Raw genomic sequence first — 10,746 nt, forward strand, 5'->3', positions numbered from 1 at the left:
GTGTGATGGGGAAGGGCTGAGGGACCTGGGGGGTTCAGTGTGGAGAAGGCTCAGGGGGGACCTGATGGCTGCCTACAAGTGCCTGAGAGGAGGATGGAGCCAGGAGGGGCTGGGCTCTGCTCCCAAGGAACAAGGGATGGGACAAGAGGAACCGGCCTCAAGCTGCCCCAGGGCAGGTTTAGATGGAGCTGAGGCGCAGTTCCTGCCCCACACGCACCGGACCGGGCAGGTCCCCATGGCGCTCAGCACCAGGCCCCACACCGCCCCCCAAGCCCTTCCGCGCCCCCGGGACGGCTCCTCCCGCGCGCTCCCGTCGCCCCCCGCGCGCAGCCACTCAGGAGCGCGCACGTCAGGGCGGAGACAAGATGGCGGCCAAAGGCGGCAGGACCGGGCTGCTCGACAAGGTACCGCGCGGCGGCCCCGGCCCCGCTCCTTCCCTCCCGCTCCCACCGGCAGCCGGCCCTGACACCCCCCGCTCCCTGCTGTGCGCTCGGAGCCCACCCGGCGGTGCCGCCTCCCCTCTCGGGCCTCAATGGGGCCACCCCTCAGTGCTGAGGGGCATCCCCGGCCTCAGCCGCGGGGCTGTGAGGGGGGAGCTCCGCCGCCGCCGCCGCCTCCTCGTAGGAGCCGGGCAGTGAAGGGCAGAAGAGGGGAAATAGGGAGGGAGGAAGCGGTCTGCGGGCGAGCACGTCCGGGCAGCCCCTTGGGGAAGGGGCGGGGGGGGCTTGGGTCTGCCTTTGCCCTGGCAGCGTGGCTGGGTTGAGGCCTGACAAGCGGCCGGCTCCAGGGAGAGCCGTGCTGTGCTCCGGGTGCTTGCCGTGCTGTGCTCCGGGTGCTTGCCGTGCTGTGCTCCGGGTGCTTGCCGTGCTGTGCTCCGGGTGCTTGCCGTGCTGTGCTCCGGGTGCTTGCCGTGCTGATCGCGGCAGGCAGGGCAGAGCAGAGCCTGCTGGTAAGCCCGGTGTGCGATCAGGGCTTTAAAGGAGCGTGATTGTCGGGGGGGGGGGGGTTTGAGCGCGGCTCGGTTTGAAGTGGTCAGGTGTTGGTTGTGGTTCTTTGTGATGGTTGGCAGTCTGATAGCTGAAACTGAGGACCTGGAGGCTGCTATTGGTATTATTATTGTTGTTATTAGTATTGTTACGGTAGGCTGAGAACATTGGGGCTGTTGAGCCTGGAGAAGCTCAGAGCAGCTTCCAGTGTCTGAAGGGGGCCACAAGGATGCTGGGGAAGGACTCTGCATCAGGGACTGCAGTGATAGGACAAGGGGTGATGGGTTCAAACTGAAACAGGGGAAGTTCAGGTTGGAGATAAGGCAGAAGCTCTTCCCTGGGAGGGTGCTGAGGTGCTGGCACAGGGTGCCCAGAGAAGCTGTGGCTGCCCCATCCCTGGCAGTGTTCAAGGCCAGGTTGGACACAAGGGCTTGGAGCAAGCTGCTCCAGTGGAAGGGGTCCCTGCCCATAGGAGGGAGTTGGGACTGGATGAGCTTTGAGGACCCTTCCAGACCACACCAGTCTAGGATTCGGGGCAGTTTATTTGCCATCTTTCATTGAACTTCAAACCTGCAATTGAAAACACTTTGCTTTTCGTCAGTACGTGTATATCCGTAATTTCTAAAGGCTACAGTTTTCTTGCCTCAGTTTAAGGTGACGTTATCCTTCCTGTCCCTAAGCGCTTGGTGGTTTTTCTTTAAAGCAGCAGTTGAAGTTGTTGAGAGGATGCTTTAGGGGAAGATGTGCTTATGAAATAGTGCTCTCTCTTCTGCAATGTGCTCAGCGTTGGGTTTTGAAATGACAAGCGCTTTGTGGTTCAACTTGAAGAACTCTGGGGAGTATCGTGCAGTGGAGGCATTCTGCTGCCGTGTTCCATGGATTCTCAGGTTATTTCAGGATGAGGAGGAGTTGTAGGTAAAGGAAACACAGTTTTGGTGCAGGAGCTGAAGCCTTCAGTGAGAAACATGAATAGTTTCTGCAGGGCTTCTCCCTGAAATACGTACACACACTCAGTGACGTCCTGACTTCTTTTCCCTCTGTCGCCACACTGATCTATATGCCTTTATTTCCTCTCCCTGGATGACTTCAATGAACTCCAGTCATTTCTGTGAGCTGGTGTATATATTGCTGAGGTTTTATCTGGAGAACTGTGGCCTTAGGTCCATAACTTGTTCACGCTTTTCTCAGACAGAGAAATGATGGGTTATTGGCAAGGCTTTGAAGTCTATGGACAGGTTGCTTGTTTAGGGTATCTTCTTGTACTTCACTAGTAAGCTAAATCAGAGGGAGCTCTGTGATTTAACTAACCTAATTTTTGTCCTTCTCGTGTTCTTTAAGTGTTTTGTGGTAGTCAGGTAGCTCCTCCCAGCCTCTAGGAACCAGGACCACCCAATGCAGCAGTGACCCCAGTCCTCCCAAACAGCTGGAGATTTCACCCATGGGGCACACACCGAGTTACCAACCACATTGCTGCTACTACAGTAAAACCTTGGAAGGTTTTGCAAGCCCCAGGACTAAAACCACTTGCTGACTGCCAGCTCTGTGACTTCCCTCTGCTCCTGTGCCGCAGGAGCTGCTCTCTAGTGCTGGAGGATGTTGTGTGTGAGTGCAGCCAGGCAGCAGTGGTAACCTGGGAAGAGTGAGGGCCAGAATTTCTTCCTCCAAGACAGAGGCTGAGCCACCTGGAGCTGAGAACAGCCACACTGACTCACTGGAGTCTGCTACAGCTCTTCCTTCAGGAGGACGAGGAGGGAACGGACCTGCAGTGAGGTGTCACTGGCCTCTGCCACTTCCACATTTATTTATGCCAGGCTCATGGTGTGCCACGTCACTGTTAGCTTGGAATTTATAGGAGACCTGTGGGTTGGGACTCAGCTGGGAGCCTCGAGGGAGGTGGTGTGCATCATGTGCTGAGGCTCTTTCATCCTCCCTCAGCCGCAGAGTTGTGTGTCCTGCTTAGAATCGTTTCTGACTCTTAAGTTTTAGGAAGGGAGGTTCCTTCTTCACCATCCTTGTAATAAAAAGCACAGATCAGAGGCAGAAACATTATTCCCCTCGAAGAGTTTATGTAGCCTGCAATGATGTTCCTCTTGCAGTAACAGCAAACCTTTTTTTTTACTGTATGATTTATTTATGATTGTAATACCCAAAGTGCACCATAAACTTGAGAGCAACATTTGAAGAGACAAGCTAGCTCCCCAGAAGATGTTGCAGGCTACACTTGACATAAGTGAGGCTGACAGCAGCGGTAGGAGGGGAAAATAAAGTGAAGTTTGTGCTATGTCTTTATGATGTGAGCGTCTTGGAATTTCTCCTGTAGGATTTTTCCCTCCTCCTGCTTATGAGGGAGCTTTGGAAAGGGATTTAAATGAAGGTGGTGGCTCCAAGCCTGCAGGGTCTGCTGCAAAAGCTGTTCTGCTGTCCCTGCTTTTGGAGATAAGAGGAGAATCTCGCCTGCTGCAGGCAGCTTCTGTACTCACACCGTTACTCCTGGTGCCAGATTGGGTTTGTGGCTTTCTGAAATTGCATTTCTGATTTCACTTTTTAGTTTGAAGTAAGGTCACCACTGGCTGGACTTCAGCTTTTCCTTTCAAGCCTTGTTCTTACATGGGTGCTAAATCCGCTTTCTAGCTGTAGAACCTCATATCTGCTTCCCATCCAGTACAGGATATGCTCAGGACAAGTGTAATAACCTTCCACTTGGTTTTTAAACCGAAGGAGTCCAAACAGCCAAACTGAAAAGCTGTTTAGAACTGGTTGTGGGGGTTTGCCCTCCATCAGGCTGGAATGAAAACCTGAGGTGTTGTTTTGAAGCCTTTGGAAGTGCTCAGAATGAACAGCTGGTTGGAAAACACCAGCCAGAGGAGCCAGGTGTGTTTGCATCTGCCAGGCTCCATGGGACATGGGTGCAGCTTCACCTTCCCTCCACAGCCAGGCAGGGCTGTTCTGCAGCCCCAAGAGGTGATGGAGGCTGGAGAGGGTCCCAGGAAGGGCCACAAAGATGGTCCAAGGGCTGGGCAGCAGTGAGGAAAGGCTGAGAGAGCTGGGACTGCTCAGCTGGAGAAGAGAAGGCGCAGGGAGACCTGATCCATGTGCCAGGAGGTAAAGGGGGGGTGCAGGGAAGATGGAGGCTCCCTTTGGACAAGGAGTCCCATGGGAAAGCCCAGGGGTGATGGGCACAAGTTACTGCTGGGGAGATTCCAGTTGGACAAAAAAGGAGAACATTTTCCACTGAGAAAAACAAGCCATTGGAATAATCTCCCTGGGGCAGTGGTGACTCCCCAACGATGAACACTGTTAAGATTGGGCTGCACAGGGTGCTGGGCATCTAGTGTAGGTCATGCTGTGCCTGGAAAGGTTGAAGCAGATGATCTTTGAGGTCCCTTCCAACCTGGGGTTCTGATTCCTCTGTCTGAGGGTGAGCACATGGTGGTAGCAGCCAAATCTCTGCCAGTGCAGCATCCCAGCCTCTCCCGGCTCTTTGGTCCTGCAGATCAGCCTGGAAGAACCAGAGAAGCAGGAGCAGCCGCCCTGCAGTGCTGCAGCATGTAAGGAGAAGTAATCTCAGGGGAACATCTCAACCAAGGCAAAGGGAGAGCTAAAGCTTCTGGCTGAAGTCCCAGACTGTGTCCCTGTTACAAGTTCCTTTGACATGAATCCCCTGGGATTGTCGAGCTGTTTCTGTCTTGAACCAGCACAGCCTCAGTTACGAGGAGCCTGCATAAGAACTGAAGAACTGCTGGTTCAGCTCGTTGTTTCAGATAGCCTAAGATTAGATCCTTTTTGTCCCCCAGTAACAGCTTTATGTCAAAACATGTGTCATGTGGGCTTTACATCTACCCTTAAAGTGCTGGTTCTCTGTGAGAGATCTGGGTCAGTTAAATACCACCGATGTTATCCAGCCATTCCAGTGTCAGGTGGTGTGGGACAGAGAGCAAGGAGCAAGAATCCAGCAAGAATTCCTGCTCTGGATCCACATAAAATACTTTGTAAGTTCCTGACCTGAGAGCTCTTTCCCAGTCTGTCTCTTGCCAGGGAAGGGAAATGAACTCTTTTGGTAGTTAATAAATCCAACATGGGAGCTTCAGGAGCAGGAAATACCACGAGTGGAGTTGAGGATTGCTTCTAACAGCAGCTAAAATTCGAGCTCCAGTCACTCAACTGGTAGAAATAACACACAGGGCTCAAACTTGTGTGTCCAACTGGGGCTAAAATGAGTAATGCCACCAAAAATAATACCATTCCAGGGAAAAAGAGCCCTTTTGAGGAACTGAGCTGTTGCATCTGACTTTCATGACTGAGAAAGGACCTGTTTCTGTGGAAAACCTGGATATAGAAAAGCAGCAGAGACTTTTGGTTTCATTCTGGAGGATGGTTGGACTGAAACTTCATTTCTTGTGGTGCATTTGGATTCTCCCCTTGTACTGGATTGTTAAAGGAACCTTGAAAGTCTTCCTTCTGTCATCAACCCCCAAAGAGTGTTTGCCACAGCTTGGCTGGAGAGCAGGAATGCATTCAAAGGCAAGAGTTAAGTCCTAACAGATGCTTTCTGCAGCAAACTAGAGTAAACCTGATGTAAAAAGTCACTTTTGGGTTATCTGTGATAAGGTTTAAAAGCTTAAATCCATAAAGGTAATGGGTAGGATGGTGCTGAGGTGGTGGTGGCTGCGCCGCGACTGTGTGATCCAATGGATCCTTCCCATCTCTGGTCCAGGTTTCCCAACCAGGCAGCTGTTGTCTGGGTTGTCTCCCATCTTTGTGCTCATGACACAGGATTGAAATGAAAAGCCACTTCTGTTTTTAACTTCCTTTTGTTGCTGTTGCAGTGGAAGATAGATGACAAGCCAGTGAAAATTGACAAATGGGACGGTTCAGCTGTGAAAAATTCCTTGGATGATTCTGCCAAAAAGGTAATGCCTGTAACCCCTGATCATTGAATCATGGAATGGGTTGGGTTGGAAAGGACCATAAGATCATCCAGCTCCAGCCCTATACCACGGGCAGGGACCTCTTCCACTAGAGCAGCTTGCTCCAAGCCCCTGTGTCCAACCTGGCCTTGAGCACTGCCAGGGATGGGGCAGCCACAGCTTCTCTGGGCACCCTGTGCCAGCGCCTCAGCACCCTCACAGGGAAGAGCTTCTGCCTTATCTCCAACCTGAACTTCCCCTGTTTCAGTCTGAACCCGTTACCCCTTGTCCTATCACTCCAATCCCTAATGAAGAGTCCCTCCCCAGCATCCCTATAGCCCCCCTTCACACACTGGAAGCTGCTCTGAGGTCTCCACGCAGCTTCTCTTTTCCAGGCTCAACAGCCTCAATGTTCTCAGCCTGGCTCCATACAGGAGCTGCTCCAGCCCCTGCTCATCCTCGTGGCCTCCTCTGGACTTGCTCCAACAGCTCCATGTCCTTCTGATGTTGGGGACCCCAGAACTGCACCCAGTGCTGCAAGTGGGGTCTCACCAGAGCAGAGCAGAGAGGCAGGATCACCTCCTTTGACCACGCTTGATGCTGATACTAATTTTGCATCAAGCTGCTGCTCATTTTATCCATGTAATTGAGTCTGGTTTACCTAAATCCATTCCAGAAGCAGTTTATCCCATTTCTGAGAAGCACAAAACAATCTCAGCTCCGTGTTTCTCCCTCAGGTTCTCCTCGAGAAGTACAAGTACGTCGAAAACTTCCGCCTGATCGACGGCCGCCTCATCATCTGCACAATCTCATGTCTCTTTGCCATTGTAGCTTTGATTTGGGACTACCTGCACCCCTTTCCTGAATCCAAACCTGTTCTTGCCTTTTGTGTTGTATCATATCCTTTACAGATGTTCGCATTTATACCAAAAAAGGGTTTCTTTTCCCCACAAAGCACAAAAACCTTTTTTCTCTGTATTCCCAGTTTCAAGCCTGGGGGGATTTTACTTTGCATGGTGTGGAGATCAGCTGATAATCAAATAGCTTCCATGTGATGGCAAAATTCCTGCCTGTCTGGGTGTGACACAGTGAAATCTGGGAGATAATGTGGGTCCAGCCTTGCAGCATGGCTCACATCAGAGAGGTCACAGCTCCTGGGCAGCTGATCGGCTCTCCGGACCTCAGACACAGACCGTGTGGAGACTGCTCCACTTTGATGTGTTAATCCCAAAATGAAGATCAGCTATTGAAAGCTTCAGGGGGTCGTTTTGGGGTTGATTTTGTATTTATTCTGTCCGTAGTCTGGTTACAGGGGGGATATCTGCTCTTTACCTATGCAACACATCAGGTATGAGCGTGCAAAGTGAAGCTTCTCTGGGTGCCCTGTGCCAGTGCCTCAGCACCCTCACAGGGAAGAGCTTCTGCCTAAGAGCTCGTCTCGGTCTCCCCTCGGGCAGGTTCAAGCCATTCCCCTTGGCCTGGCCCTACAGGCCCTTGTCCCAAGCCCCTCTCCAGCTTTCCTGCAGCCCCTTCAGGCACTGGAGCTGCTCTCAGGTCTCCCCTTCAGGAGCCTTCTCTTCTCCAGGCTGCCCCAGCCCAGCTCTCTCAGCCTGGCTCCAGAGCAGAGCTGCTCCAGCCCTCGCAGCAGCTCCATGGCCTCCTCTGGCCTCGCTCCAACAGCTCCACGTCCCTCTTGTGTTGGGGGCAATGGCAAAGATGGATGAAAATCTCCCAGTGAGTATTTAATTTCTCATGTTCATGAGGAACTGGCATGTTTGGAGCGATGGTATCATGGGAGGTGGTTAAATGCTGGTGTCTGAGGGGATCCAACCAATTTCTCTGCCATATTTCTGCTTCCAATTGCAGCTCCTTAGTTTCCTTAAGTTACCTTTGCACATACTTTGTGATGATGGGAATCCTCACCATCTATACCTCATATAAAGAAAAGAGCATTTTCCTTGTAGCTCACAGGAAAGACCCCGCGGGGATGGATCCTGACGACGTTTGGCAGCTCTCCTCCAGTCTCAAACGGTATCTTGGGATTAGTGGGAATGAGGTACCAGCATGGCTTTGGGGTTGCCTGTGCTTCCATGGGCAGCAAAGCTGTGTTTTGGGAAGGGAATGAAGGGAAAATGAAGGGAAAATATTGGTGTTTGTGGAGTGGGGATGTAGGCTTTCCACAAAGGAATGGTGACCAAGTCATGATCTTTGGTGGCTTTCCAGGCAGTTTCATAGGATCCTGGACTGGTTTGGGTTCAAGGAACCTTAAAGATCATCCAGCTCCAACCCCTGCCAGAGGCAGGGACCCCTTCCACTGGAGCAGCTTGCTCCAAGCCCCTGTGTCCAACCTGGCCTTGAACACTGCCAGGGATGGGGCAGCCACAGCTTCTCTGGGCACCCTGTGCCAGCGCCTCAGCACCGTCACAGGGAAGAGCTTCTGCCTTATCTCCAACCTGAACTTCCCCTGTTTCAGTTTGAACCCATCACCCCTTGTCCTATCACTGCAGTCCCTGATGAAGAGTCCCTCCCCAGCATCCTTGTAGCCCCCTTCAGTTACCGCAAGGCTGGATTAGTGATTAATATTCACCAGAGGATATTATCACAGGGAAGCACCAAATGTGCGTGTGGAGGAGATAACTGTGAGGAGTATTTAACCTTTAATTGTGTTACCATTAACACCCACATGCTGCAGCTCTTAGTGCCCATGTGGGAACCTCCACCCTGGGAGCTTCCCCCTTAGTAAAGATGAGGATTTCTCCTCACAGAATCATGGAATCAATGAGGTTGGAAAAGCCCTTTCAGCTCACCCAGTCCAACCATTCCCAGCACTGCCAAGGCCACCACTGCCCCATGGCACTGAGGCCTCATCTCCACGGGGTGTGAACCCTTGCAGGGCCGGTGCCTGCAGCGCTGCCCTGGGCAGCCTGTTCCAATGCCTGAGCACCCTCTGGGGCAGGAATTGTTCCTCAGCTCCACCTAAACCTCATCTTCTTGCTGTTGTCTCAGCGAAGCCAGGCTCAAGCTGTGCTTTCCCTGGCGCTGCAGGTTTGATGACAAATACACCCTGAAGGTGACGTTCATCAGCGGCAGAACCAAGCAGCAGAGGGAAGCCGAGTTCACCAAATCCATTGCCAAATTCTTCGATACCAATGGCACGTTGGTGATGGAGGCCTACGAGCCCGAGGTATCCAAGCTGCACGACAGCCTGGCCATGGAGAGGAAAATCAAGTGACCGGGATGCTGCTGGGAATGTGCTCAGTGAACACCAATAAAGCAACATGGCCAGAGGGAATCGTGTTTGTCCTGAACCCCTGAACTGTTCTGCATCAGTTCGGAGCCTTTATATCATAGCCAGAGTTATCTCTCTTGGATTGGAATCCGTGATTATAATCTCAAAGCCAGGCTTTTTAAAACCAAATCCTGGATGGTTTTCATCCTGAATTCAGGATTTATATTCTCAAATCCAGGATTTTTCAGTCTTGACTCCTGGATTTTTCACCCTGAATCCCAGATTTTTTTTAACCTTGAATCCAGGATTATCAGATCTCATTCTTGTATCCAGTATTTTTATTATCAGATCCCAGATTTTTTAATCCTGAGCTCAGGATCTTTCTTCTTGAAGCCTGAATTTTTCCATCTTAAAGTGCAGGGTTATTAATCTCAAATCCCAGATTTTTTAATATCAAATTCAGCATGTTTAATCTCAAATCCAGGGTAATCTTAAATCTCAGATTTTTCATCTCATATTCTTGACTTTTTTTTTTCAGTCTAGAATTCCAAGATTTTTAATCTCTAATCCAAGATTATCAGTCTCAAATCCCATACTCCTGAATGCCAAGGGTTTTGATCTCAAATCCCAGGGCTTTTAATCTCAAATCCAGCTTTATCCATCTCAAATCCTGGATTTTTAATCCCTGTTTTCAATCTTGAGTGCAGGATTTTTGGCCTTGAATCCCAGATTATTCGGATGCTGATATCAAAGCATCCCCTCAACCTCAACGCCCTTCCCGCGGGCAGTGCGTGAAGACTTCTCCACCAGGAGGCATCTCCCTCCCGTTTTAACCTCGCTGTGTGCGGAATGTTCCCGCTTCCCTTTCCCATTAGGAATTGAGGCCAAACACGGTTCCTGTATCCAGCTGGGAACAGAGGCTTGGTTTGTATAAACCCCTTCTATGCGATGGGGGGTGATGAAGCCGCTCCTTGTCTCTGCTCGACCCCGGAGCTTCCCCATACAACCCCAGTGCGGCCGCTGCTCTGCCCGTTTGTCCCATCGCCGCCTCCCGTCCGCATCCCCGCCTCCTGTAACCGGGCCCTTGCCGAAGGACACGGGTTTGGGGTGGGTTTGGGTGCTTTTAGTCAATAAACGGCCCCAGGGGCGCTGGACGTGTCCCGGAGCATCCCCGGAGCGTTCCGCGGCTCAAGCCGGGGGGGGAGCCCCGTGAAGCGGCTCCAAAGCCAGCATCCACCCCCCCGGCACCGGGCAGGAAGGGGCGGGACGGGGCGGAGCGGCCACGGCGGAGCGGAGGCTGCGGCTGGTGAGGAGCGGGGGGACATGGGGGGGTACGGGGGACATAGAGGGGTATAGGGGACATGGGGAGGGGGGTACAGGGGACATGGGGGGGTACCGGGGGTACAGGGGACATGGGGAGGTACAGGGGGCATGGGGGGGTACAGGGTACATGGGGGATACAGGGGGCATGGGGGGGTACAGGGGACTGGGGGGGTACAGGGGACATGGGGGGGTACGGGGGACATAGAGGGGTATAGGGGGTACAGGGGATATGGGAAGGGTATGTAGGATACAGGGGACATGGGGGGGTACAGGGGATATGGGGGGGTATAGGGGGTACAAG

General features: G+C 52.3%; 1 protein-coding gene across 1 annotated transcript; it reads left to right on the forward strand.

Annotated features, from left to right (window-relative positions):
- Positions 1-296: 296 nt before the first annotated feature.
- SPCS2 (signal peptidase complex subunit 2) lies at positions 297-9,185 on the forward strand. Its single transcript, XM_057421175.1, has 5 exons — positions 297-404; positions 5,813-5,896; positions 6,631-6,790; positions 7,789-7,924; positions 8,939-9,185. Exons 1-5 carry the CDS (start codon positions 366-368, stop codon positions 9,123-9,125), a joined length of 606 nt encoding a protein of 201 aa, XP_057277158.1. The 5' UTR covers positions 297-365; the 3' UTR covers positions 9,126-9,185.
- Positions 9,186-10,746: the final 1,561 nt, after the last annotated feature.

This window comes from Pezoporus wallicus, unplaced genomic scaffold, assembly GCF_028554395.1.
Source record: "Pezoporus wallicus isolate ANWC-B61680 ecotype Strahan unplaced genomic scaffold, APGP_CSIRO_Pwel_v1 contig_8372, whole genome shotgun sequence".
NCBI classification, from domain to species: Eukaryota; Metazoa; Chordata; class Aves; order Psittaciformes; family Psittacidae; genus Pezoporus; species Pezoporus wallicus.

Coding starts and splice junctions, on each gene's coding strand:
- SPCS2 (XM_057421175.1), top strand. CDS start 366: ATGGCGGCCAAAGGCGGCAGGACCGGGCTGCTCGACAAG. Junction 6,791..7,788: donor TCTTGCCTTTTGTGTTGTAT/CATATCCTTTAC, acceptor GTTACCTTTGCA/CATACTTTGTGATGATGGGA. Junction 7,925..8,938: donor CTCTCCTCCAGTCTCAAACG/GTATCTTGGGAT, acceptor CTGGCGCTGCAG/GTTTGATGACAAATACACCC.